Here is a 27660-nt window from a genome sequence, read left to right as displayed (position 1 = left end):
TTCTGGCTCCATTTTCCCGTGTTTCTGTTCCATTTAAATTGAATTCTTAGATGCCACTTAAATTTATAAATACCTGAAGTCAAAAGAGCAAATTATATTCACCTACATAATTATCTAAAATATAAGTACATAGATTAAAACAAACAACCCCTATGTTCATTTCGCGCAGTGTATAAGCTATTGTGCCCCAGCCGAACACCTCGCTGATGCTCTTGGGGTAAATCGAGAGCCAAGTGCAGTTCCAAAGTGAACGCAAATAGCAACAACGCGGCTCGCTTTTGGCCGAAAAGTGCGCACTCTCGCACACAGATACTCACGCACACACGCGCACTTGCGCGGCGGCTCACACGCACACACACCAGCGCAAACCGCTCGAAATCGACCAAGCGGCGAGCATCGAACGTCAACATATTGAATAAATATTTTCAGTTGAACATCACAATCCGTTCAAGTCGCGGATAACTCCGAATAAAAGTTTTGTAAGTAAAAAGGAATACGTTAACGTTGATCAGTAAAAAATTATAAAAAAAGCAGAGATAACGCTAAATAATTCAACAAAAAACTTGTCGAGTGCTTCAAAAATCATTTTAACTGTGCTAGAATTCAATTCTAATTTGAAAAAGGATTGAACTCAACCAAAAAGTATAATTACATAACCAAAACGTTGCCGCAAATCTAACTGCAAATCCACCAAAGTGCCGTGCAATTTGTACCCCTAATCATCCGCAAGTATTGAATAAAATTGAAGATATTTCCAGCTAGAGTCGAAAAAACCCAAATAGAGGTTAAGCACCTGTGCAGTTCGCGATAAAAGGCTAAGAATAACGATTCTGGGGACCTTGTCAAGTTTGTCTGCTAACCGCAAGTTGCTATATAGGGTTTCAGCTAAACGCACTCATGAGATATGTATATAAACATGGTCAGTGGGAATTTAGAATGATCTGAAGTTTAGCGGCAAAGGTGAAGAGTTTAAGCGAAAAGGATTATCGGAGTCTGTAGGATTGTCCTCCTTTTCAGAAACCCACATGTCACTTTATATATGCGAAAGTAAGGTAGACATGCTTAAGGTAAAGATGTAGATGAAATATCTTGAAATAGAATTTGTTTGTCATTGAACTAATGAGTTCCCGATTTATAATTTGTTCCAAAAGGTTTGAGAATCCATAAAGCATTGGAGAATATTCTCCAAGTATTTTCCAAGGAAACACGCGCATTCGTTTTGCAGCTTTGTATCTTTCGCATTTGAAATCTGATCCACGACCGATCTGGCCCTAGCTGCCAAATGAATCTGAAGCGAACGTAGGCGAAATGCGCCAAGAATTTCCCAGAAAGCTCCCTTCCTCTCAGCTTAGTATTAAGTAATATCCGTGGAGAGGCGAGATATTCAACAGATGCCTTGGCTGGCCTATTTTTAGATACAATCCGTGTGTGCTACAGATACAAAGCAGTGAACTAGAGAGCAGCAAAGAGGCGGCAAGCTGCAAGAGTACCGCCCAAGGCATTTAGCTAAAGAATCTATATGCGTTAGACCCATTTAAACCAACGTGTGTACATATCGAACTCTAAGAATAGAAAATTCTGTATTCTGTATGATGAAATTCGGAATTTTCCATGCGATAATTTGGGAATTTTGTGTGGAGAGCTGGGTGTTAAAAGTTGGAAAATATCTTAAATCTATAATCTGGGCAGAAAAGTACGATTTGCTTAGTGCAAGTTCATAAAGGTGGGCAGTTGGCCAAGGATAGAAATAGGGATTTCCGATTGTGTAAGCTTTGTATCTGATTAAAGATGATGTGCAGAACAAGACTACCTTAGGAAGATACTTTGCCACTTAAGATACCTCCCTTGTTCCTGGTGATAACATCATTTTTGGATCATGATAAGGATGTTTTAAACCTTTATAAGCCCCTTTGGTGTAGGCCCATTTCTCGGTTATACAATATATATATGTCATTGCCGAAAGTTATAAGATGTCATGCGAATTTTGTGCTGAATCAACGCAAACATAACTCAATGTGTCACCTTAATCGACTTATGCCCATACACATGCAGATTTTCTTATTTATATGTATATATGTACATATATGTTTTTTTAGCGAAAAAAGAAAAAATTTGCCTCGATTGCGATTTCATTAAAATTCTGCGTTTTTTTTTTGGCTTACTCGATTGGCGCTTTTTGGCAGTGCCACTTCTCTTCGGCGCATCAGGCTCAGGAATGTAAACAGAGTTTTTAAAAATAAATGCATGTTTAAGGCAGCCGAACAACAAATGCCAGCGATGAGCCGTAATAAAGAATTAAAATTTCACGCGGCGAAACGCGAGTCAATTAGCCGCCGGCTGCACTCGGTTCGAGCCATGACAAATGTTGGTCAAGTGGGTTTCGGGTGGCTTCGGCCAGGAGGAGAGGGGTGTCCATCGGTCCAAGGAGGGGCCAAAACCCTCCAGCTGCGTTCACATTGAGTCAGAAGTCAGAAAGCAGAAGTCTGGAGCGACTGCAGCTGAGTGGGTGACTCAGCTTGGGGTTTCAATTAGAGGATGCTAGCTTCAGCTTCATCTGCACTTTACTGATAAGAAAGTAATTTAAAGATGTAGCTTAGTGTAAATATAAATATAAATATAAATATAAATGGTTTAGCCTCACGATGAGTGGTTCCCAAAAGTATGCAATCTTATGTTTTTATTAAAAGATACATTTAATGTGCGTACTATCATTGCAAAGCCTTCTTCTAATTTCAAAGACTTTGAAGCGATTTCTTGGCCCAGATTCGAATTAGCCCAATCTACTGACACAATTTTGCCCGGTGACAAACTCTCTATTGGAGAATGTGCCCAGTTCTCCCAGCTTCGCTTGGCTCCCCAACAATCCACACGATCCGATGTGATCTGCATAACTAAACACCCCGCACTTTCGGCTTGAAGTATCCCCCTGAAAATGAAGTCGGTATGCGGAGTCAGTTTCAGGTATTCTCGTTTAAATGATTGACTGTGACGAGATGAGAAAACACTCTCAAAGTTCAAAACATCAGCGAAAGAATCGGGCAATAAAAGTCGCGCAGAGACGCCGGCGAAATATTAAATTCTCAATGTATCAGTTGGTTGAGCCCGATCAATGCGACTGGCTTCGAAAAGGGGGCCTTGGGTGATTCGGTTTTGGCCAGGCCGAATAATTTATTGGCTTTGCCACCTTTCGTCCAAAAAAGGCTATCCATTATTGCCAATTACTCGCTGGGTATCTTGAAATGGAAGAAAGATCTGCCCCTTTTAGTGATAACATGCAGATAAGACGGCTGATTGCATGGGCTTAAAAGTAACGAATCTAAAGGGAACATAGATGCTCATTGAGCTTAGTTTGATCCTCAGTTAAAGACCAAACGTAATAAGTTGCTAGGTTGATCATAAAATGCAAATATAGAGTTTCACTTTCGCACAAGTCTTGTTTGGACTTGCCTACTACGCTTGCCATTGCTGATTATCGCATAAATCTGCTAATTGCTTTATTGGGTGCACTTGTTTAGTTTGGCCACAATCTCATCCCAATCTCCATCTCCATCTGCGTTCCATTGCAGTTTCTTTCGAGTGCAGAGTAGCAAAACAAAACAGACATGGATGCCATCAAGAAGAAGATGCAAGCGATGAAAGTCGACAAGGACGGAGCTCTGGAGCGCGCTCTCGTCTGCGAGCAGGAGGCACGCGATGCCAACACCCGCGCCGAGAAGGTGAGTCAACCCCCCCTCCCAGTACACGTAGAAAAAAAGTTCACTTCAAAAGTTAAAGTACATAAACTGATGAGATCAGGGTTCCTTCTTAACTACGATCATCTTATAAAAATGAGAGTGTAAAATTCACTTCATAACATTCTCCCTGTTGTCTTTCGATACAATTATTACATTACTTAACCACGAAGTAGTAGTTTTCAATAGCACACAATTTGTTTTCGGTGTAAGCCTGCAATGATACAGTGGGTGGCTATCATGCACTGCGAATTGAAAAGCATTTAATGTAACAAAGAGCATAATTGCCGGCTTTCACACAACACCGTAAATCTTGTTAGCACATGCGATTTCTGTGTATTCTGTGTATCGTTTTGATTTGGTTTTGAATAACATTTGATTTCATTTGCTCGCATCCGCAGGCCGAGGAGGAGGCTCGCCAGCTGCAGAAGAAGATCCAGACCGTCGAGAACGAGCTGGATCAGACCCAGGAAGCCCTGACCCTGGTCACCGGCAAGCTGGAGGAGAAGAACAAGGCTCTGCAGAACGTGAGTTCATCTTGCCAAATATTTAGCACTTTAACGTGTGTCTTAAGCTATGTTTAAGATAAGCCCCCATCGTTTTCCTTGGTTTCAAAACATTTCTATGGTAAAGTTTAATTTAAATGAATCATATTTCAGACTATGTTGAATCGTTACGAACTTGGAAGTTTCTTAAACAATTTTGCGTCATCATATTTGCCAAGCTTTTTCTTTGTCATTTTGTATACGAGTTTAGAGTATCTTTTCATTTCCTTTGACTAATGAAAGAGGAATACGCATATAAATATATGCAAATCATTTCACTTTCATGTTAGTTTAATCTGGCAGCTCAAATTTAAGTTTGACAAATATTGAAATGGATAGAGAAAATGCCACAGCGACCCCAAAACTACTAATTAGCTAAGTCACTTTAGAAAATGTTTGAAACACAAGGAAAACATTCCATTAATCATTTGAAAATGTAGTCAGACAAATGTCAGATTTCAAATGTCTAGAGTCTTAAGACATTTTCCCTGAAACTTACCATAAGCTATTTACCATTTTAGTTCCTAAGAAAAATACGTATATTTTGAATGCTCCTGCTCAATATTTTGAAATGCATTCAAGGCAAGAAATACACATAAATTCATAAGAGGCGTTTTTGGAGTGACTTGGTGACAGCAGGCGGTTTCTTTTGGGGTGGGGATTGCTTGAAAAAATGGGGCAGCGGCAATTTAACGCCAATTTCATGGCAGCCTAAAATCGGAGAAAATGTTTGGGGGAAACATTTATTATGTCTGCTTCTCTGACATTCCAAAAAACATCATAAATTTTTTTTTTTTGAATTTCAAACAAAGCAGTCAGCAATTGACACGTAGCACGCTCTCCCACGCTCTCTTTTCTCTGGCCTGGCAACGCCTGTGCAGAGAGGCGCTATTTTTAAATTCGTTGAAAATAGCCAGCGCAAGATATCAAATAACGCACTGAATTTGTCGGTTGGCTTGCCAAAAAAACAAAAATGGTTCTCGCAAAAAAAAATGCGCGTACTCTCTATTTCTCTGAATTAGCTTCGTATCTAGCACACTTTTCGTAGTTGGGCCTCAGTGTTTCCAAAAAGAATTCGAATTGCGATTCGTCTTTTGATTGCCACATTTTCGAAAAGTATTTCAAGGACATTTGGCATCGTTTCAAAAAGATCTTAGCAGGTAAAGAGCTTGGAAAACTTATCGCTAGCAGTGGATCCACAAGGTAACCACTTATCGGGCAACCATATTGACATGGCCAAGCCCAAAGCCCTAAATAAATATGACAAAGCGAACGGATGCCTCTGACTAATATCGAAAAATAAAGAAAAAACAGAGATAAACAATTAAATGAATCAAATGGAAGAAAAATGCTCTCCTTCTGCGAGAAGGAAATCTGTTTGGTAAAAAAAAAGAGATCTCCCCCACCCCCACCCTCTCTTTCCCTCGCTCTCTCTCTCTCTCTCGCTCATTGGGTGGGTGGGGATCCATATTAGATCCTATGCGGATCTATACTGCTGGCTCACTCGCACACGTGCCACACGCAGCGAAAGAGAGCGTGCGAGCGAGTGAGCGAGTGAACGAGAGTGGGAGAGCGCCTAATGAGAATGAGAATAGGAGTGGGGATGGGGAGCGAGATGGTGAGACAGTGAGTTTCCCCATGCTCATCTAACGGTGAGCGCATGGCCCCAAAATTCAAGTACAACACAAACACAACACAACGAGGGGCCGAGGAAAAAGCAGCCGAAAAGCCAGCAGCAGCCGCCCGCTCATAAATCTAGCAAGAAAAACTTAGTTAATTCAATTAATTACAACCAAATCATATACCGGCACACGTTAAATGGAAACCCGTTCGGTCTAATCAAATTTTTGCATAAATCACTACTTTCATTTAAAGCGATTTTAAGTGAAATTCTAGCGATTTGTGTAATTACATAAAAAGTGTTGCGGAAATCGACTCGCTCTATCTCTCTCTGCAAATTTTCACGCGCCGATGAAAATTCGCAAAAGATCTGTATTAAATCATCAATAAAAATAGCAAAACTAACGGTACAATGCGTCCAGCTGTTTGAAATCTGCAACAGAAAAGAAAAAAATTACAAAAAAACACAAAACTATAAAACAACACGCACCAAATCACACGGAATCAACAACAGCAACAACAATAGGCATTGCTCATAATTAATATGTACGAGAAAACATTAAACATAGGAACTGCGAAAGTTAATAATGCATATGAATGGCAAAAAGTGAGATACAACAACAAACCCCAAACGTCAACAACAACAACCACAGCGTCGGCGGCAGCAGTTAAAGCTAAGCCACAACAACAAACACAAAAGCAGAAAAATGCAACAAAAGCCGCAGCAGCAACAACTACAGCTGCCACAACAACAGCAACAGTGCCACCGTTAGCCGGCAACAGCATTACCGTTAAGCAAGGCCCCAAAATCAAATTCGTTGGCAACGCGGCGCGCCGCCAATCGTTGGCCCATCAAATCAAGCGAGCACATCGCCATTTACTGACCAGCGGCGGTCAGGACAAGCAGCCGCAGCAAAAGCGTAAACAGTTTATCTTACTTACAGTTTTATGCGAAATTCAAATTGCCAATTCTACTGGCGCACACGGGCTGCAAGTGCTGTAGCAAGCAGCCTTGGACAGTGCGCTTGTAGTTGGCAACGCAGCTGGAAACGGTGTCGTTGGACTGCGAATTCCACATGATCAGCAAGAAATCCACCGTTGCCAGCACTTCCAGGCCAATTGGTATTTTCGGCATATTCCACACTGGTCACACTGCCCCATCCAGCAACAGCTGGTTCCAGTAAAAAAATTCACGTAGCAATTTTGGCCACAAATTATCAAAAAACTAAATTAAATAATTGCATTTTGTAAATATTGAGAAAGTAACACAACATAGCAGTTTGTAAATATACTCAAAATACCAATTGGACAGAGTGGTCAACACGGTCGAACGACCCCAAACATAGTCAATCGAAGAAAAACCCCCCTTTTAACTTTTCAGAAAAAACACAAGTGCAGCCGCAGTCGGGCAAAACAGTTGCCAAACCGAAACAGAGGCAGCAGAAACAATTGTTCAAAAGTGATAAGGCGAAGGAGAAGTGCAGCAGGCAGCAGCGAAAGCGCGCCGGCACCAGGAGCACTCGCAATCCGAGGGCGCAATCGGAATCTTCGGGCCTGTCATCCCGCTGGTGTTCCATCGAGGAGCAGCTGAACCTACTGGACGACCTGCTCTACTACTGCGATGAGGAGGCCGAACTGTATCTAGCCCAGCTGTACGAAAGGTTCGAGACTCTCCGGCGGAGCAGGAGTTCCACGCCAGTGAGCGATTTCTGGAGCGATTCGGACATGGAGCACGACGACTCCAGCACCAGTGGCACTGGCAGCCACACAGCCAGCAATACCAGTCTAGTTCCCGCCTCGCTGAAGCGTCGTGGTCACCAGCATCATCCGCGCTTCTCGGGCACGCGCCGTCCCAATGTGCCCAATGTCCAGGAGATCCTGGCCGCCCTCTATCGCGGCGACTCCAAAAGCGCCCTCTCCAATCTCAGAGGCGAGACGCAACCTCCTCCGGAGGAGGACCAACCACAGCTGCAGCAGCCTGAGGAGGTGCTGCCGCCCAGCAGAAGCACTTTAAGCCTGCCCCTCAGTGAATCGGTGACCAATTCCCTGGGCAGCAACAGTCCCACGCCCACGGACGAGAGCAGCGTGCAGGATGAAGGGGCCAGCCATCCGGCCGCAGCTTCGATAGCCGGAGATGCAGCCCCGCCAGCAGCCACAACCACCTCCAAGAGCAAGAAAAAGAAGCGGGAGAAAGGTGAAAAGTCAGAGAAGTCGGAGAAATCTGAGAAATCCGACCGAAAGAAGAAGTCCTCGGGCAAGAAGGAGCGCAGCAAACGCTCCAATGCCATGGAGGTGAGCAGCGACAGCCTGGCCACCGATCTCAGTGCCGGCGCCATCGATGAGGGCATCGCACTGGCCGACGACGACGACAACCAGGCGGCGGAGTGGTCCAAGCTGCGTTGCACCAGCGAGGCGGCCGAGATTGTGGCGGAGCGGGAGGCGCGCCGGAACAAGGGACGCTGTGCGGATTATCCGGGACTGGCCTTTGGCAGATCCATCTTCAGTTCGGACACCATGATGAAGTTCAACATCATACGCAACGAGCTGCACAACATCATGAACACACAACTCAAACGGGTAATTAGTGGTCAAGAGACTGGGAGTTGGTTGCACATTCCTTACTAATCTATATGTTCTCCAAATTAAGCGAAGAAGCCACCTTGTTGTTGTTGCTCTGCGAAAGGGGACTCCAAAGTTTGGTTAGGTTCAGCAATTGCTCCAATTTGTCGCTGTCTTTTTTCGCATTGAAATTGCAAAGCGATTACGTCGTCGTCTTCGTCTTGGTATTTTCGCGATTTTCTTGTTGTGCCTTAACCCTTAGCTGGCCCCAGGGTCTCTATTCGGCCCTCGTGTTTTCTATTCGCCCTAGGTAAAGATTAAGCTGCGGTATATCTTGACCCACTTCGTTCCAACCACTTATTTCTCTCACCTTTCACTAGACAGAATCGATTTGCTTATTAATGTAGCTTGAGCGTTTTTAATAGTGCGTGAGTCCCAAGAAATGGAATAACTGAAAATATTTCAACAAAGCATTCAATCTTTGATTTTCCCTTTCTGTTTTCAAAAGTATTCCATGAATTTGTGCAAGTATGTTTACTTAATTGCAGGCAATTGTTTAATTAGTTACGCAATTGCTGGAATATCTAACGGTACTCGCCACCGTACCGGCCACCTGTTGCTCTCCCCCTCTGTCTCTCTCTATCGCCTGCTGCTGTGCGGGCGGGAGAAGGAGAGCGTCCGATAAGACCGCTAAATGGTATTAGTGTTTTTCATTTTGCAGTTTTTTTTGTTTTTTAATTTAGCTCAGTGCTCCGAAAAAGGCAACTGAGCAGTTTGAAAAACCAAAAGGAAAACCCGGCCATTTATGGCAAAAGCATAAAACATGCAGTGCCGCGGCCAAGCTCGATTTGCCAAAATTGGCCAACAAATTAATTATTAAACGCCGATACTCGGCGCGACCTTCCACTATTATTTACTTTTAATTTCTCTTCAATGTCGCCCGGCTAAAAATGGACGAGCGCTCATTGTTTGCATTATCAAAACAATTACGCCATCGCCGGGAAGTCGGGAGTAAAGTGTGGCTATATGTAGCTACAGGTGGTTGAGCAGTTTGCTTCGAAAGCGGTTAGCATAACGTGATTAGTCATTACGTTGCGCTTACGTTGTTTGCTGATAAGCGTGATAAAGCGCCGGCTTTGTGTTTTCCGCTTGCCGTAGTGGAAGCAATTAGTGGAACGAGTGCGAGTGGGAGGGGGAGAGGTTGCGTTGGCACACACGCACGCACACACCTGCCACACCGCCTTACTCATCTTATTCGCTGTCCATTTTACATGCCCGATTTTTGCATAATATTATTTGCCTGGAAATGACAAAAATCCAAAATATTTCTTCACTAATTAATGCCAAAACAACAACAATGTCGACATGGACAGAATTTTAGCGGCTTTTAACAGGTTTTCCAGTCGCACACATACGCAACGACATGCACACACACACACACACACTGGCGCACCGTTTTAGGCGAGGCAGACAGACTGGAAGGCAGTAGTTGCAGCAGCAGACAGTTGTCCCGCTCGCACAAACCACCACCGCCGCTTTGACGGGCGATTCGGTGGATTCATTTCCAGTTACGTACTCGTCGCAGTCGCGTCGTCGTTGTCTCTCTCTGCGTTTTTGTGTTTTTGCCACCAAATAGCAATATTCAATATTTAAACGCAGCATATTCGTCTGCCAGTTTTGCCACCAAACACTGCCCTTTAAATTCGATCCCAATCCAGGGTAAAAGCAGTTGAAGTTGAAGCTATCGAAGAAAAAAAAAACCGGTGGTTCGTTCACTCTGTGTGCGAGTGTGTGTGTGTACCGAGCTCTTTCGTTTCGGCCTGTGTGTGCGTGTGTTCCATTCCAAATTGAAAATTAAATTTGGTGTGCTGTCCGAAAAGGCAGAGTGCTTCTTCAGTGAGGAAAAAATCGAGCTCAAGTGCCCAGTCACAAGATAAAAAGAAAGAAACACCCACCAGCTCTGTGCTAAAGCCAAGTAGAAGAAAAAACCACAAAAATGACGACCAGCATTCCACAAGGCACTCTCTTGGACGTGCTGAAGAAGAAGATGCGCCAGACCAAAGAGGAGATGGAGAAGTACAAAGACGAGTGCGAGGAGTTCCACAAGCGGCTGCAATTGGAGGTGGTGCGCCGCGAAGAAGTAAGCTCACTCCCAGCCACTTACTTAATTTGCTACCCCTTTGGTTTGGGCAAACAAACGACTGCGTGACCTGTCCTCTGAATTTTGCATAAATCCTACCTAAATGACTGGAAAAAAAGACATGATAGTCCAGCGCATTTCTTTCGCCCCCTCTCCCTCCCTCTCGTCCTCTCTTTTCTTCAGCCACCGTTTGCCTGTGTGGGAGCGGGACAACGCAAGTGTTTGAAAAGGTGGCGCTCTCTTGTTTTCTGAGCTCTTCCAACGGCTCTCTCTTGTAGCTGTTGTTTTTACTCTTTGTGAATTTTTCCAGTCTGGCTGTTGTTCTTTTCGTGGTGAACGAATTTTCGGGCTCAGATACAGGGTGCTTCCGGTCCCGTCCATCTTAACTCTATTTTTGGGCTAACTGTTCTTATCGCTGACCGAATTCATTCACCTTTCGAATTGCGTGTTATCTCCCGCTTGACAGCACACACACTCGAGCATTAGCATAAAACACACGCTCATGCTGACGACCGACCATCAGTAACTCTCCCATTTACATAAGGCCAAAAAGGAGGAAAGAAATCTTTTGTAAATTGAGCGATTCGGTTGGCCTTCTAGCTTTCTGCTTTCTCAGCGACAAAAAAAAAACAGATGAAAAAAACCAAAACCGGCTTTAAGTCCGGCAAAGAAGCCACATCGTTTAGCTAGCGGTGTTCTAAATTCGATTAATTATGATTTTTACGCCACGGCCATCAATAAGTGGTTTAATTCTCCTAATGCCTTCCCAGCTTTTTTGCCCGTTGGCTCTGCCATGTTCCTAATTCAATTCTAATTAGACAATTGAGTGCGCGGGCTCCTTTGAGCGTGTGTATGTGTGCATATGTACATATGTATGACGTCATTGCTGAGGGAGCATAACTTTGAACAGTTGAAACTCCATAGCACGAACTTATTTCTATTTTCAAGTTAAAAACTTTTAAAGCAGTAAAGTAGAACATTCTTATTCTGCACGAAGTTCGCCCTGAGGCAGCTTCACTGTATTCAAATTCGAATTGATTTTGAATTTGAAAAGATTCTAAAGCGTGATTTCACTCCCTCGTTGAGTTTTTTCCACGCTGCCAGCAAGTGATTGACGTTTCGCGTCCCCCTTTACAAAACGAGGAAAATGAAAACTAAAACAAAACATAATTTGCTTTATTCCGGATTTCTATACAATGCTTTCAATGTCACTCTGCCGCTCGTTTCCCCCCATTTCCACTATTTCCACCATTTTCCTCTCACTTTTCACTCTTGCAATTGAACGTTGATAATTTCAATGCGCGCATTGTGACAAATTGGTTTTGATTTGTGTGCTTTGCCTCTTGCCAGTTTCGTAATTCGGAGATTACAGCATATGACGCCATCGCTCCGCCCTTGCCCCCTCCCCCCAACCCCTCTCTACTCAACAGGGCCCGCAGGCAAACGGAATTTTTGAGAAAGAAATATTTTATGCTTGAGAGCATCGTCTTTAACAGAGTGTTTTACATTTTCATGGCTTATTTTTCGGTTCATAATTAAAAATGCATCATCACAATGAAAACACGCCCTACGTGTACCGCTCCAATAAGTCTTTTTTTGTTTCTGGTGTTTTATTTTTCGGTTGCCAGGGCAATAAAACAAAAAAAACACAAAAAAAACTCAAAACACGTAAATTTCAAGGTGTGTGTGACTAAGCCGTCAACAATTTCTGGTACCATTTCTCGGCCACAGTTTTGCATTGGATTTTATGGAGTTTCTTTCGGCACTTCAACTTATTTTTTATTTATTTTTTTTGCACTTTGCCGGTCATTTTTCATACATTCCACAACAATTGGAGGCCACACTCTCGGACATCTCTGTCCCGCTCTCTCATGGAACGTGTTCTGTCACCGCTTTTCCTTGCCCACTGATTTCCCCCCTCCCCTCGCCCGCTTTTGGCCCGTTAATAAAGCGTTTAATCTTCAATACGTTTTGTTAATGAGCTCGAAAAAGAGACAGAGACAGCGTCCGGGAGAGGAGAGGAGTAGAGACTGGAACTCCCGCTACAAAACGAAACCCAACTGGAATCCACTCTTCAACTTCTTTGCTTTGCTCTTCTTTTTTTTTTGATTTGGGAATACCCTTGATGAAGGGGTATAACCAGTTTGAGCCGAAGTTGGTTACACACAAAGTAATTTGACTCTTCTTCAAAACTAAGCACAGATGAACAGCACAAAAACGATAAAATTCGATTGATTATTTAAAACCATATCCTATTGTTGCCAAAGGCGATAGAAACACAAGGCACACTTCATTAGAACTTGGTTCTTTTTGGACACATATACCGGTGACTTCAGAATCAACTCTTTATTGAGGTTTATCAAAGAAGCGATGATTTGATTTGGCAAGGGTATATAAACTGCGCTTCGTGCCTTAACTTTTCATTCGATTTTTTGGCATTTTTTCTGGTGCTGCTGGCTCTTGGCTTCATCGGCGGTTTTGTTGTGTGACTTTCGTGTTTGGAAAGCTGCGTTGCCTGCTCCCCCAATTCGAAATGCTTTTTATCGCTCATGTGTGTGCGTGTGTGTGTGTGTGTATTTCGTACGATGACGTAACCCAACACGGTTGGTTCCAATTCATAATCACACGATACTTTTACGACCCGCACTCACATCGTTCATTTGGTTCTAGGCGTCGTCAGATGGTCAGTGGTTCAGTTGTTCAAATGTTCATTCGCTCACTTAGTCATTCCATGTACATATCAGTACAGTAGTAGCTCTATATCCATCTCTATCGCCATGCCCGGCACCATATCAGTCATTGGACATGGATTTGGACATGGACATGGACATGGAACTTGGAACTGGCACCGGACTGCCTTGTCCAATTGCTTTTCAGCCGTTTTCGATTCAAAGTTTGATTCGCCTTTAATTTTATATACTTTTTTCACCATTTTTGGGCGGTTGCTTAGCGCGCTGTTTTCGCTTTTCATCGTTTCGACGTTCTGCGGCCTCTATAAGGCCATAAAGCAGCGAATATTTTCCGTTCTTTAATGGGTATAGTGTTGTAGACGGTGGGAAAACTCTCGACCGAGCTCAATCGATGACGTCACGACGCCACGAACCTTGTATTGGCTTCATTTTTGGACTTAGTAGCCATATCAGGTAGAGTGGTGTTGTTGAACTTTTGTTAAACTTTGATGGCGAGTATCGATTACACTTGGCCAGCAAGGCAACACGCAATCATTCCATTCCGGTGCTTTAGGGCGTCTTTGGGGGGTTTGCTTTGACCTTGCTTTGACGACAGCAGCAGCAAAAGCAGCAACAACAACAACAAGGTGGAAAAGGAAGTTTTCTTTACAGGTGGAAGCCGTGGAAGAAAATGGGATGATCAACGGTCGACATTGTAGGGAGGAAATTAGGTTTACCACTTTAAGTACTCTAAACGGGGGTTACAGAGAGCGCAAATGCAGGAGTATTTCGTCATAGCAGTCTTTTTTGACCAAACCGAAAGTAGGATAGTATGTTTTCCCAAACCAAAAGTAGCAAATATTTATGTATTTATGTGTATTTCTTGCCCCAAAACAAATTAAGGTTTAGCAACGTAAGAAATAAAGTAAACATTAAGATTTTAGCCCTAAGTGCTCAGCGAATGGATATGCTATATCTGGTTCTTTCGACCATCGAACGTTTGTCTTATAGGCCGAATCCGAGGTTGCCGCTCTGAACCGTCGCATCCAGTTGCTCGAAGAAGACTTGGAGCGCTCTGAGGAGCGTCTGGGCTCCGCCACAGCCAAGCTGTCGGAAGCCTCTCAGGCCGCCGATGAGAGCGAACGGTTAGTACCACGTTACCACCTAAAGCCCACTGCCCCCCTCCCCCAATACCACTACCCCATATACCTAATGATCCCCTACTGTACCCGAATATGTAAAATACTTCTTAAGTTCACAGAGAATTATTAAGCTTGAGTTACACCATATACAACATATATTTTTAACCGTATCTGTATATCGTTTCGCAATGCTGCGACAAATTCAGGATACGAAAAGCGCTTGAGAATCGCACAAATATGGAAGATGACAAAGTAGCTCTCTTGGAGAACCAATTAGCGCAAGCGAAATTAATCGCAGAAGAAGCTGATAAGAAATACGAAGAGGTATAGTCTACGAATTCATTTGCGGAATTTGGTCTCCGCTTTAGGGCATTAGGGTTATTAGGCTCTGCTCCTTGAGGTTAGGTTCACTTGGTCAACATTTGCGTTACTAATTAGGTTTTGGGTCTATCTATCTATCTGCGCTCTCTATTTTCTAATTTCTAACGACTCTGCAACAACGACGATAACCGTCCTTATAATAATAATGGTCACTTTTATAATGATAACGATGTATCTAAGTTAGTGTGTAAGACTTTCTGTAAACAGCATTTAGTTTGCCCAGTTGAAAGACGTCGACCCGCCGCTGGAACTGGAACACCATGGATCTGCTCTGAATTCTTGTAAAAACTTTGTAAAATGATGTATAAGACAGCATGTCCTACTTAAGCTTATGGTAGTCTATTAGTCAAATGGCTGTTAAACAATTATGTCTAAAAAAAGATGAAAAACCCCAATGATTGTAATGAGACGAAGCCTAAAGTGTGTTTGGTTCTTGGTCTAAATCCAGTCTAGACTAGTCCGTTGGCTTAAATACCCTAAATACCTTAAATACCTCCTAAAATAACAGCTACCAATTTGGTTGCACATCCATTTCATTTCGCTTCGATGAAGCCAAACACAGTTTAAGCCTCTTGCTTAACCCTTTCCGTCTCCCCTAGTGTCCCCCTCCCCTCTGTAAATGACTTGTTAATTAAGTAGAAAATTCCGAATTGTTAACTCAACTGGCAACAACAAATTTCTGTCTCTTTTGCAACAACAACCACGACCAACTACAATCAAACTGCCAATATTCACAAACCAAAAATGTATCTCTCTATGTGAATGTTTGTGTAAAACATCTGTTTGTCGTAACAATTGCAACAACTACAACTACAACTACTACAACAACCACACTGTACACCCCACGATGTGGACGATGACGTCGAATGATTCTCGCGATTCTCGATGAAACTTTTCGGCTGTACCAACTGCAATTCCAATGGGGAACGGCAAATCATCGCTAACCACTTGGTCACTGTCTTCTATGGGCATGGTCGTCGCAACCGATGGGGTCTATATATGTACTCCACCATCTCCACTATATATACGATATATATAGTGCTCGCAAAATTCTTGAGAACCGCGCCCTTGCCGATGAAGAACGCATGGACGCTCTCGAGAATCAGCTGAAGGAAGCGCGTTTCCTTGCTGAGGAGGCTGACAAGAAATACGATGAGGTGCAGCTTAAAACCAATTTGTCTTCTATTAAGCTAAGCAACAATAACAATAACAACAACAGTAACAGTAACAATATTGAAATCAGTAATACCAGCGATATTGGTGGCACCAACAACAATAACGCATCCAGAACTATTGCATCTGCTGCTGTTGGTGAAGAGACTTCCACCTTGTCCTCCACAAGCCACGAACACAACAACAATCCCAACAACGACACCTGATCTGGTTCCTTTGCCAAGCGGCTTTCAAAGTGACTTGAATTTGAGAATTGAATCTAATTGAATTGAATTATATTGATTGAAAGAGGGTTAAACGAAACCCGAATCTTGGCACAGGAATCAGCCAGCGTGTTGATGCAAAACTTGTGCTTACCACGACGATTACGAATGATGCTTGAGGGCACCTAGAGCTTAGATCTAGATCTAGACCTAGATCATGCACCGCCCGCCGCCCGCCTGACAATATGCAATATATATACGTGTATAGATTATGACGATAATGATGATGATGATAATGATGATGTATTAGTCGATGTACATATGTACAATGTAAATCCAATCCAATGAACTTTCGATTCTAATGTGTGAGCAAAGCCCCACTACTTTGGAGCTTCTGCTCGTGGGCGTATTTTAATGTGTAAAATACCAATGGCATTATGTAAAGTAATTGTTAAGCGGTCCATACAATGTCCACAAGTACTCTATTAATCTATTAATTGTACTCAATGCTCTTCCACGTATAAACAGCTTGAAAAGCATATCGCCACTGAATTGATTGTTAAAACTAAATTGTAATTGGGTTAGTTTCTTCACTTGTTCTTTATCATTTTACTTTTAATTTTGATTTCCATTCGATTTACGTATTTGTAAAGAAAATGTAATTTATACTCACGTTGTATGCATAGAGAAACACCCCTTAAGTCTATAATTAACCCAAGGAAATGTCTAATTTTGGAATAATATTTTTGCAAATTAATGTTTATATAACATATTATCTACTACAAGAATATATAAATACAAATATATAATTGCAGCATAAAACTTATTTGATGTTATTGACCAATGAGATGGAGCAGATAATATTTGTTTACTTCATGATGTTGTACATTTATAGGTGTAAATATGGGGCCTAAAATTGTAGCTATGATGTAGAATTCTTAATTGTTAGCCAAATTACTATTAGGACATAGTTGAATTTAGATAGGTGAAACTAGAACATTGATGCATCTACCGTAGATTGGGACTGGGGCTTACTGCTTTGATGGATTGCCAGCACATCTATGGGTATATGCAATATACATTTCTAAATGTCTTTTTCTACACCCAATAAATCTTGACTTTCCCAATCCAGGGGTGGCCTAAATGCCTACGTGTTGTGCACGTCAATCGGATCGAAAAAATATACCAACTGATAAACTACAAGCGCAGATAAGCCCCATTTCTGCAGTATTGTTCCTTGCCTTTGCTACCTTATCTATTTCGCAGAAACTAAGGCAAAAACAACGATTGTATGAAAGCGTGAAAATACGAGTACAAAATGGAACCCGTAGCTGGGACCGAAAGGGGAAAGGGTTTGTTTAACTGGCGGCGATAAGAGAAGGCCGCTCCCCAAACGGGGCAGATTGTGTTGTGGGATTCGAGTAGATTTCGCACGCCCAAGCTCATGAAGCCATGACATAAGCGCCTAAAAACCGAAACCCTGGCCAAAACGATCGATGATGCATTGTGCGAGAGGGGATCACTTGACCCTCAGACGTCGGCCAATGGAAAGTGCCGTGAGTCAGTGGCCAGGAATGTGCGTGGAGCAACCAACCACGCTTCCAGTTAAGAGACCTGACTTCACTATGCTTGGTGCATTCTCCGCGTGAATCATGGGGATCTTTTAAACACTCCGGAAGATATCGGCATGGGGAGGAAATTGAAATCAGTTTTGGCTAACCAGGCCATAAAAGCTTATTGGCTTTGCCCCTAATAGGGTCAAGATATTTCCACATTTTTTGGTCAGAATATTCGAGTTTACTGGTTTCTGAGTTAAGATTATTATAGTTTACCAAAATATTATAATAGGAAAAAGCAAATCAGTGAAATAGTTAATCTTAAGATTCCTATATGGTATTGTTGAATGTTTACTGTTGCCGATAGTAACTTCCTTTGGCCCAGATGGCTTTATATATAATTGATTTTAGACTTTATGGGAATACTAGGCGAAACAGGGTCTTTGGTTTCCGGGAAATGTACAACAAATTTGAAAGTTGCAAATATTGTAAAAACTCCTGAACAATAAGTTATGCTGCATAAACAGCTTGAGTACAATAAATAGAAGTATGGACATGGAAGAGTCACATGACAAGCACAAGTTTTAAGGGATAAACCACTGAAAGCAACACAATAACAATAGGCTACACAAAATGTTTTGTTTATACTAAAATATGCAAAGGCACCATACAAAAGATCATACCAAAACATATATAATACCATTAAAATCTAATAAAACTACATCTAAAGCTTTGATGTTTCATTTACTAAACGAAACCTTTGTAAAAACCATGAAATTAAATACATTTTCTATATGTTCTCCTGTACACCCGACGTTCCTTGTACTATACAAATCAACAATGAACCAATGAACCAATGAATCCATGTGTAATATTATATGAGAAAAGGTTGCCCGTAAATTGGCCATGGTTGAAGCCGATTTGGAACGTGCCGAAGAGCGTGCCGAGCAGGGTGAAAAGTACGTTATAAGTCCAGATATAAATACTTATCGTTCAAGTTGTTTGAAGCTCTTTGAAATCTTTATGTGCCTAATAACGAAAACAATGTTGAAATTGCCGCCACAACCTAACCTCATCTAAACCAAAAAAGTGAATCTTATATTTTTGCATTTCCCCTGTTGAGTTTGAAATTTGATCTTGTTCTTGTTTTTCTAGCTAGCTAGCTTTTGCCTATATGTTCATAATGTTTGGTTAAAAATGTGAATATCCCAATGTTTTGTATGACAAAAAGCATGCTATATCTCAAAATAGTTTAGATCAATCAAAAGCACAAACATGGAGAGCAGTTCAGGCGAGGAGTTTGAAAGTTCTCTGAAAATTTCCATTCAGTTTCACTGGGTGCAAAAAACGCCAGAGTTCTTTATGCAAAAGCGCAGTGAACTCCACTTGAGGTGAAATGAGAAAATATACTGCAATGACCTGAAGTTGCAGGTCAATGCGCTTTATAAACCGCTCCCAAGATCGGAACGAAATGACAGAGAGTTTTCAGCTCCTTGGCCCAACTGCTCTGTGGCCATGGATCATGAATGAAACCAGCACAGTATTCACATTTTTGCCAATATGCTGCTTTTGGTCAGACACGAAACTAATCTCGAAAACCGTTTTTTCCATGCCATCCGTAACCCATGCCAAAACCAATACAAAACCAAACCAAACCAACTGTGTGTACTTAACACAATGCTAACACCTTGCCACGCCCCCGCTATGCCACGCCCCCGCCATGCCGCCTTGCCACCCCGCCGCCCTGCGCCGAAAAGGTGGCCAGAAAACTCGTGCTCATGGAACAGGATCTGGAGCGTTCCGAGGAGAAGGTCGAGCTCAGCGAAAGGTTTGTCCACACTGCCAAGCCCCCACATCAGACTCCTACTCTTCGCTGTTTTTCTACTAACTGCATTTGGTTGAATATAAGCCACGTTTGTTTCTTTTTTTGCGCGCAATTTAAGCCCGAGATGCTCAAATATTTATTTATAATTTCCATAGATATTAATAACCGCATAAATGTCGCCACGCCAACGAACTGAAAAAGTGAAATCTTTTGAGTAGCGCCGGTCCAAAAACAATGGTTATTATTATTAGAAAAATATTTGCCAGACCTTCGTCGCATCATGATTTGACGGTTTTGGTTTCGCGTCTCTTGGCCAAGTCAACTCGACGCGGCCAAGTCAACTTAACTCATCGCCTCCATCGGCAGGCAGTCACAAGATCTTTTTCGAAAGTGAAGTGCTGACAACTTGGAGTTGGTCAACCGTCTTTGGTTTTTTTGTTTTTTTTTTTTTGGCATTGCTCGGGCATAAACTGCGCTTGAAAGAAACCTTTATATTTAACAATTGCATGAGTTGTGCTATTCTTCTTCATATCCATTCCAACCGATCTGCGGAGCAACTATTTAATTATCAACCTTTTTTTGTGTCATCTTTCCTGCGTGCCAACAGCAAAATTGTGGAGCTTGAGGAGGAGCTGCGCGTGGTTGGCAACAACCTGAAGTCCCTGGAAGTCTCTGAGGAGAAGGTCAGTATATCCAAAGGTTGACTAACCATAGTACCTAATGCTCCATTGGAGTTGTATTTGCCAAACGATTTAAACAAACCATTCTTAAATATTTCAATTGAATATACCCAAATTCCCCAACTCCAACCCCGACCTCAACCTCAACGCCCCAAACAAATTGCCCACGAAATGAACAAACAACAACGATAAAAATGTAGGCCAACCAACGTGAGGAGGAGTACAAGAACCAGATCAAGACCCTCAACACCCGTCTAAAGGAGGTAGATACTAGATACGATACAAAAACGCCCATCTTGGCACCAAAAAGTGGCCCAAAGCAATGGGAGCTTCCCAGCCCGAAATCCATGCGAACCGAGTGTCCAAACCAGCGGATATATATACACTTTCTTTTGTTGTTGTTCTTCATTTTGTTTGCTTAACTTAATAGCGATGAATGAGAAGGGTATTCGATGCAATTCGCCCTTTCCACAGAAGGGAATACTTCAATTGTATTCGTACTAATTCCCCGAAAATGTCTACCGACATGAAATTCGTTTACAGATCAAGCGAAATACTCCTTTTGCCATTTTTACTAATTTATATTTTCTGTTCTTTTTTCATATACTTGTTTAAATGTTGCCGCTAAACAAATGCCAATTATCCAACGCTAATTTGCGCACCTGCTGGATGTTTACCACCTACCAACTGATTTGTTTTTGCATGAAAACTTAATTTATGTTCTATAAAATATGCCTATAACACAAACACCAAACCGCTTGCCAAAAACGAACACCAAAACCTGAAACCCATAGGCCACACAAAAAGAGGAAACCTTTGAGACGCAAATCAAAGTATTGGATCATTCTCTGAAAGAGGTATTACGACCGAGTCGAACTTCGAACTTTTTGATAAGTATAAGCTGTGGTCTCGGTGAATCGAATCTCTGGTGTTGGTTAATAATAATGCAAATTCCACTAAGCTTACTTACTACTAAACTAAGACTAAGACTAAGCACTAAAATTAAAGCAAAAAAGAAAATATTGAATTGCACAAATCGTTATTCTCAATTTTAAATTTACTGTACATATTCGTCAATTCGACATTTAATATTTTCTTTTATGTGACATTTTACAACAAACGCTTTGTGAAAATACAGCAAATGAAACGGAATTGCGCAAGTTATGAGTTTAAGATCAATAGATTGACATAGATCGATATAGATCACTATAGATCATTATAGATCACTATAGATCGCCATAGAGCGTATGTACATCATGGGCAAGTATCTGTAAACCAATCTCCCGCATAAGACGTGTGTGTGTACATTTGTTCAAAATTGAAAACAACTTTTTGTGCATTGACTGCAAGTGGGAAAAACCGTAGAAAAACCCATAGAAAACGAAGAAATTTCAACAAACAATTACAAATTAGAAACCACTCCTAAAGCTACTGCCTGATTAGCGGCAATCGAATTAATTATCGCTATGTAGACGATCGAAATTAATTCAATGAGACATTTATTTCGGTAGATATTTTACCCAAGATCCTTAAAAAACTCAAAAACTCACACCCTCGCACACACACACACGCGCACGCACACACACAGCCCCCCAATGTACGTGAACTTGATCTTGATCTATTGATCTATTAAACTATAATTTGTTGTATTTTCCTCGACGTCTAGGCACGCGCCAATCAGAAATATTACGAACAGGAGCTCATACAGTTCAAATTAAATGTAGAAGCTGTAAGTCGCCGCAGATATGCGTTGGCGTTTTAATAGAGATCATAGACATTATATAGAGAATTATAGATTCCGTCGAATTGCGAATTGCGATCTTAACAGCATTTTCTGTTTCATATGCAGTGACTGCGTAGCCTCCACCAGTAATCGTTGCTCTTATCATTCCCCTAATGACATTTAATTTGTCTGATTTAGGATTTGTCTAAAAGCCCCAAGTACACAAGCGTCAGCAGTTTGTAAGCATTCTAGTTTAATCAAACCAAATCGATATACTCTATTCTAAGCTGTTCAATTGAATGTTAATTTTGTTAATCTGTTTCATATACACTTTTATTAACGACTTTCATTTCGCATTTGGATATGTACTAACGTTTATTTGTCACGTTCCATTTATTTAATACGTTTCTCTGCTGGTTTTGGTAGCATATTTGGGAAGCTTCTTGGCTAGTGAAATATTGATCGAACTTAAGTTCTGAATGAGTTGTGGAAACTGAAGTTTTCCCATTCAGAATTTATGTTTGGCAGTCGGGCAAGAGTTGAAGTTCGGTGCATTTGACTTCTTCAACTCTTGCCTGCATTTGTAGCCACTTTTTGTAGCTTTTTCCCCACCGAATATAAATCACTTAACTAACTCAACTTATTTACCTCTTTCCCTCCTTCAATCAACCCAAAGGCTGAGGCTCGTGCTGAGTTCGCTGAACGCTCCGTTCAGAAGTTGCAGAAGGAAGTCGACAGGCTCGAAGGTATGTCCGTCAAAGATTTTATACAAATTTTACTGAGAATGTAGGAGAAACTTGAAAATAGCTGAGAGACTTGAAGATATTCAAAACTATGTGTGTAGCAGTATTTTAAATTAAAGCACAATATGAAAGTGTTATTGTTGTTTATTATGATTTAAAATTTATATAAGTAGGTTCAAAATTACTTTCCTTACTCCAAATCCAGTACCAATTGTGATCTAGTGAACTTTTGATGTACCTCGACTTTGTATTTATTATTATTTATTTTAATGCAACATTTTATAATTTGATTTTCCATTTTGTTTACTTTTCATATATAATTTTGTTGTTATTGTTATTGTGCTTAACAAAACACAACTTGCGCTGCTTGCTAAAACCAATTGTTGCATGACCTGCCCCGCCCGCCCCAATGCCCCAACGCAAAAAACTGACCAAAAATCGAAACCAGATGACCTGCTCAACGTGCGGGGCAAGAACAAACTGCTGCAGGAGGAAATGGAGGCCACCTTACATGACATACAGAACATGTAAACAACTAATTTGCTTATGTAAATTAACTAAACTGCCTGCTTTGACGTCAAACAAAAAACACCCACGCACACAAAACTGGCGCTTTCCATATCTAAATACTAGAGAACATATCTCGACTCAACTCCACACCGCCCACACCACGCCCACCACCCATACGAGACAAGATCCAAGGACGCCGAGAGAAGTGTCTTCCATGCGGATGCGAAAGCCATCTTCGAACGCTAAGCAACGGGAGAGTTAATCAAAAATAGCGTTAAACACAACACTCTAAGCATAAACATAAACTCGATGAAAAGCAGATGGAAGGGCAGAAACTAAAGCAAAACATTCTCGTAGCACAAGCGCATTCCAATTCACGATTCGATTTCGTTCGATTCGATTCGATCCGATTCGATTACTTCGATACACTTTCGATACTTTCGATGGCACTTCGCAAAATTCGAAAATTCGATTGACTGGCAGCTAGCGCCATTTTACTATACTGTTGCAATACTATTTCGTTGAATCAAAATTTAATCATTTTTCATTTTTCGATTGATTTTACGCCTGCTTTTGCTACCCCTACTTTGTTTTGTTTTATTTTAAACCTTAAATTGTACTTGTACGTGTACTTGTACTCTTGTATTTGACGAGATGACAACTTGGACAACACACGCATTGCCGCCTTCTTTTTAGTTTACGTGTATTGAATAGAGAGACAAACAATCGCTGTTATTTATATTTAAAGAGTAAATTCTACGCTAAAACTTTGTATTTTGTCGCCAGCTTAACTGTATTAATAATATGCTAATGTTTACCTTGTTTATACATATTTAAACAAATTGTCGTGTTTGCAAAACGTTGTGTAATATTTGCCTACTTTTAAGTTGCCGCCACGCCTACCACCCCACAAACTATAACCACTCTTTCAATAGAGTTTTCAATTCCACAACCAAAAGACAATTTTTGCTAGCGCACATTATTCATCATTCCAATTGCGAATCGTCCACCGGTTCAGATAACTTTTATTTAAAAAACAAACAAAAAAATAAAACAAAAACCAATTTCCACACACTAACTAAAAGATCTTCTGATTCTGAATACCGTGACACCCAAATGAAGATAAGAAGAATGCTGCAACAAGAAATGGCATTAAAAATTCTAATTTGATCTATTTACGATTTACATAAATTAATTATTTATACTTTAATATATACCTATACAATACATATACTATACAATACATACCATGCTGCTGCAATTGCACAAATAAAGTATTTTTCGAAAAACGTATGCCCCGCCCATCCATCGATCGTCCAGCGTTTAGTGTTTGCCCCGACTCTGTGTGCCCCACCCACATTTGGCCACCACTGGAGGTTCTATCGCCCTGCTCTCTCTCTCGAATCTGCTCTAATCCGACTTTCTAACCCCTTGAACCACCACCAAAAACCACCACGAAACCACTACGATACCACCACACCCATCCGCCACGCCAGACGAGATGATCAAAGAGATCGAGCACTATGCCCTCGTCGGCGACCAGCTGGACTGGACCTTCGTGGAGATGATGGGCATGCCGCCATTCTACAACGAGCGCTACCCGAAGCCGCCCACACCGGAGCTCACCGAGGAGGAGAAGGCCGCCCTGGAGGCCACTGCCATTGCCGAGGCCGAGGCGAAGGCCAGGGCCGAGGAGCTGGCCGCCCTCGGCGAGCAGGCAGGCGCAGAGGCTGGGGAGGGAGGTGCCCCAGCGGAAGGCGCTGCTCCTGGCGAGCCTGGTGCGGCAACTGAGGCCGGCGCTGAGGCACCACCGGCCGAACCCGAGAGGATCCCCACGCCACCACCACCGCCACCATTCGAGTACTCCATCGATCTGCCCCCAGAGGGTGCTGAGGTGCCGTACGTCAGGAACGCGGAGCCGGGAGACTTTGCGCCGCCTGCAGAAGCACCACCAGCTGAAGGAGCTCCACCAGCGGAAGGAGCCCCACCAGCGGAAGGAGCCCCACCAGCCGAGGGAGCACCAGCGGCAGAGGGAGCTCCACCGGCAGAAGGAGCACCTGCAGCTGCGCCTGCTGAGGGTGAAGCTGCTCCACCAGCACCGGCTGCAGAGGGCGATGCCGCCGCCGCACCGCCACCACCACCGCCGGCTGAGGGAGAGGCTGCTCCTGCAGCTGCTCCGGCACCAGCTGAGGGCGAAGCCCCACCAGCACCACCTGCCGAAGCGGCTCCCGCTGCTGAAGCGCCTCCTGCTTAGAAACCCCGAACATGTTTTATTGCGATCAGTGAAAATAGATGAAAGGATCTCTAGAAGGATCTCGGCGTTCAAGAACTGGCCAAAGTGTTTTCCTTCTCACTAACTATTCAAGTCCCTAATCTCCCAAAATAATAATTGATAATCCGACAATGTAAATAAGCTACAATGTATATAATTTGAAGTGTTCATCTTCCATGAGAATGTCATTTTGGTGTTTCGCGGTTTGTGAGCCCTTTCGCCTGCTCCTCCTCCCAGCCATCAAATCCCACTGTTTCCCGCCCAAGATTATTCAGTTTACTTCTCAATTTACGCTTCTATTCCGTTTCACTTTTTATTTGATTTCTCTCTATACTCTATACTCTATCCCTCGTCACCATCGCTTGTATTGCTTTTCTCACAAACATCTTCGCATACCGATCCTGATCGCCATAACCAGACGACCTAATCGTTGAAAAAGAGCGCTATTGCATGATTGGCGACAGCTTGGACGAGGCCTTCGTGGACCTCATTAAGGGCCTGGAGCCGTTCTGGAATCCGCGTAACCCCAAGCCGCCGACTCCCAAGCTCCCGACGCCCACGCCAGAGGAACTGGCCGCCATGGAGGAGGCACGAGCGGCAGCCGAAGCCGCCGCAGCTGCAGAAGCGGAAGCCGCCGAAGCAGCAGCCGCTGCAGGCGAACCCGGGGCAGATGGTGCGCCCGCTGCACCCGGAGAGGAAAAGGCACCGGCCAAGGAACCCACTCCGCCCAAGGAGCCTACTCCTCCACCACCACCACCACCGCCATTCGAGTACTCGATCGATCTGCCCCCAGAGGGTGCCGAGGTGCCCTATGTCAAGAACTACGAGCCACCACCACCCGGATCCGAGCCAGAGCCAGTGCCAGCCGCTGAAGGAGAGGCTGCTCCGGCTGCAGAGGGTGCTGCTCCTCCGGCTGAGGGTGCTGCTCCGCCCGCTGAAGGTGCTGCTCCGCCCGCTGAAGGTGCTGCTCCTCCAGCTGAAGGTGCTGCTCCTGCAGCTGAGGGTGCTGCTCCTCCAGCTGACGGTGCTGCTCCTCCTACTGAGGGCGCTGCTCCTCCAGCCGATGCTGCCGCAGCTCCAGCTGATGCAGCGGCTCCAGCTGCCGAGGCTGCTCCAGCTGAAGCTCCTGCAGCCGAAGCCCCCGCCGCCGAAGCTCCTCCAGCTGAAGCCGCGCCCGCCGAAGCGGCTCCCGCTGCTGCCGAAGGCGAGGCACCTCCAGCTTAAGACCAGCTCGCCACATCCGCGCCAGAAATCGCTGCTGCACTTCGCCGAAAGAGAAAACCACTGCTACCACATGCTGCCCTGCTTTTAAAAACCTAGTTAAGAGCACGTTTTTTATTTTTGAAATAACGCCAAACGAAATTGAATTAAACATTCAGTTAGCCAAAGCATTATAAAAACAAAATGCTGCTTTTATTTTCTGTTCTTGCTACCTTGCTACCTTTTTCATTTACTTTAACCTAACAGCTAGCAGAACACAACCTCGCCGATTTTGCGAACTCAACCGCTGGCTTTTTATTTATTTTTTCCGAACAGAGGTAACTATCATCGGTTATTGTCCAGATTATATGTTTTCGTGTGAAGGTCCTAGTTTGTGTCAGGTCTTACGTGTACTCCTAATGATTTCTTATACGTTTTTATTAATTTCCGTTCCTTACTCTTGCGTTCTTTTATGATTTCACACACACCAACTCGAACAGACGACCTGGTCCTGGAGAAGGAGCGCTACAAGGACATCGGAGACGATCTCGACACCGCCTTCGTCGAGCTCATCCTCAAGGAATAAGCGACCCGACCTTGACGGCCCCTCGCACCCACACCAAAATCGATCCGCACACCTACTTCATGTTGTGGCGGCACACCTTTCGATTGTTTTTACTGTAGCATAGTCGTGGGCGCACTGTACTCACTGTACTCGTATCTTTATTGTAGATAGTAGCCTGCACTTTTGTACTTTTGATTTGTGTGTTTCGTAGCTGAGTAGCTTGTAGATTGATTTTGACTGCGGACCAATTGGAGGAAGCATCGAAACAATTGTGTATTTGTTTGACTCAAACGTTTTTATTTATTATTTGTATCCAAACTCTAAGCAATAAAGCAGCCAACTGAAAATCTAAATCCCCATAAACCTCGTTTATTTATTCCACCTGCTGCAGACGAGGTGAGCAAAGGTAAGGAAAAGTACAAA

The 27660-nt window shown here is 43.0% G+C and overlaps 3 protein-coding genes across 20 annotated transcripts; 2 read left to right on the top strand and 1 right to left on the bottom strand.

Moving 5' to 3' along the window:
• Window positions 1–321: 321 nt before the first annotated feature.
• Window positions 322–27600, top strand: LOC122622517 (tropomyosin-2). 18 transcript variants are annotated; one of them, XM_043801013.1, is made up of 10 exons: window positions 322–479; window positions 3567–3716; window positions 4133–4258; window positions 14276–14409; window positions 15827–15944; window positions 18608–18678; window positions 20152–20227; window positions 20425–20487; window positions 22624–22693; window positions 24697–25529. In XM_043801013.1, the coding sequence occupies exons 2-10, from the start codon at window positions 3603–3605 to the stop codon at window positions 25452–25454; spliced, it is 1530 nt and encodes a 509-aa protein (XP_043656948.1). In that variant the 5' UTR covers window positions 322–479; window positions 3567–3602; the 3' UTR covers window positions 25455–25529. The 18 variants fall into 18 exon arrangements, with proteins under 18 accessions (XP_043656948.1, XP_043656949.1, XP_043656953.1 ...); XM_043801014.1 differs by lacking the exons at window positions 15827–15944; window positions 18608–18678; window positions 20425–20487 and adding exons at window positions 14613–14730; window positions 19477–19547; window positions 21019–21081; XM_043801018.1 differs by lacking the exons at window positions 15827–15944; window positions 18608–18678; window positions 24697–25529 and adding exons at window positions 14613–14730; window positions 19477–19547; window positions 27173–27600 and having other exon boundaries at window positions 323–479.
• Window positions 8484–9789, bottom strand: LOC122622524. Its single transcript, XM_043801026.1, has 2 exons — window positions 9547–9789; window positions 8484–9487 (listed from the first exon to the last, which is right to left on the bottom strand). The coding sequence occupies exons 1-2, from the start codon at window positions 9703–9705 to the stop codon at window positions 9386–9388; spliced, it is 261 nt and encodes an 86-aa protein (XP_043656961.1). The 5' UTR covers window positions 9706–9789; the 3' UTR covers window positions 8484–9385.
• LOC122622522 (tropomyosin-1, isoforms 33/34-like) lies at window positions 25677–27165 on the top strand. Its single transcript, XM_043801023.1, has one exon. The coding sequence runs from the start codon at window positions 25923–25925 to the stop codon at window positions 26694–26696; it is 774 nt and encodes a 257-aa protein (XP_043656958.1). The 5' UTR covers window positions 25677–25922; the 3' UTR covers window positions 26697–27165.
• Window positions 27601–27660: the final 60 nt, after the last annotated feature.

This window comes from Drosophila teissieri, chromosome 3R (assembly GCF_016746235.2).
Source record: "Drosophila teissieri strain GT53w chromosome 3R, Prin_Dtei_1.1, whole genome shotgun sequence".
Taxonomy (NCBI): domain Eukaryota; kingdom Metazoa; phylum Arthropoda; class Insecta; order Diptera; family Drosophilidae; genus Drosophila; species Drosophila teissieri.
This window is presented reverse-complemented; position numbering and strand designations above follow the sequence as displayed.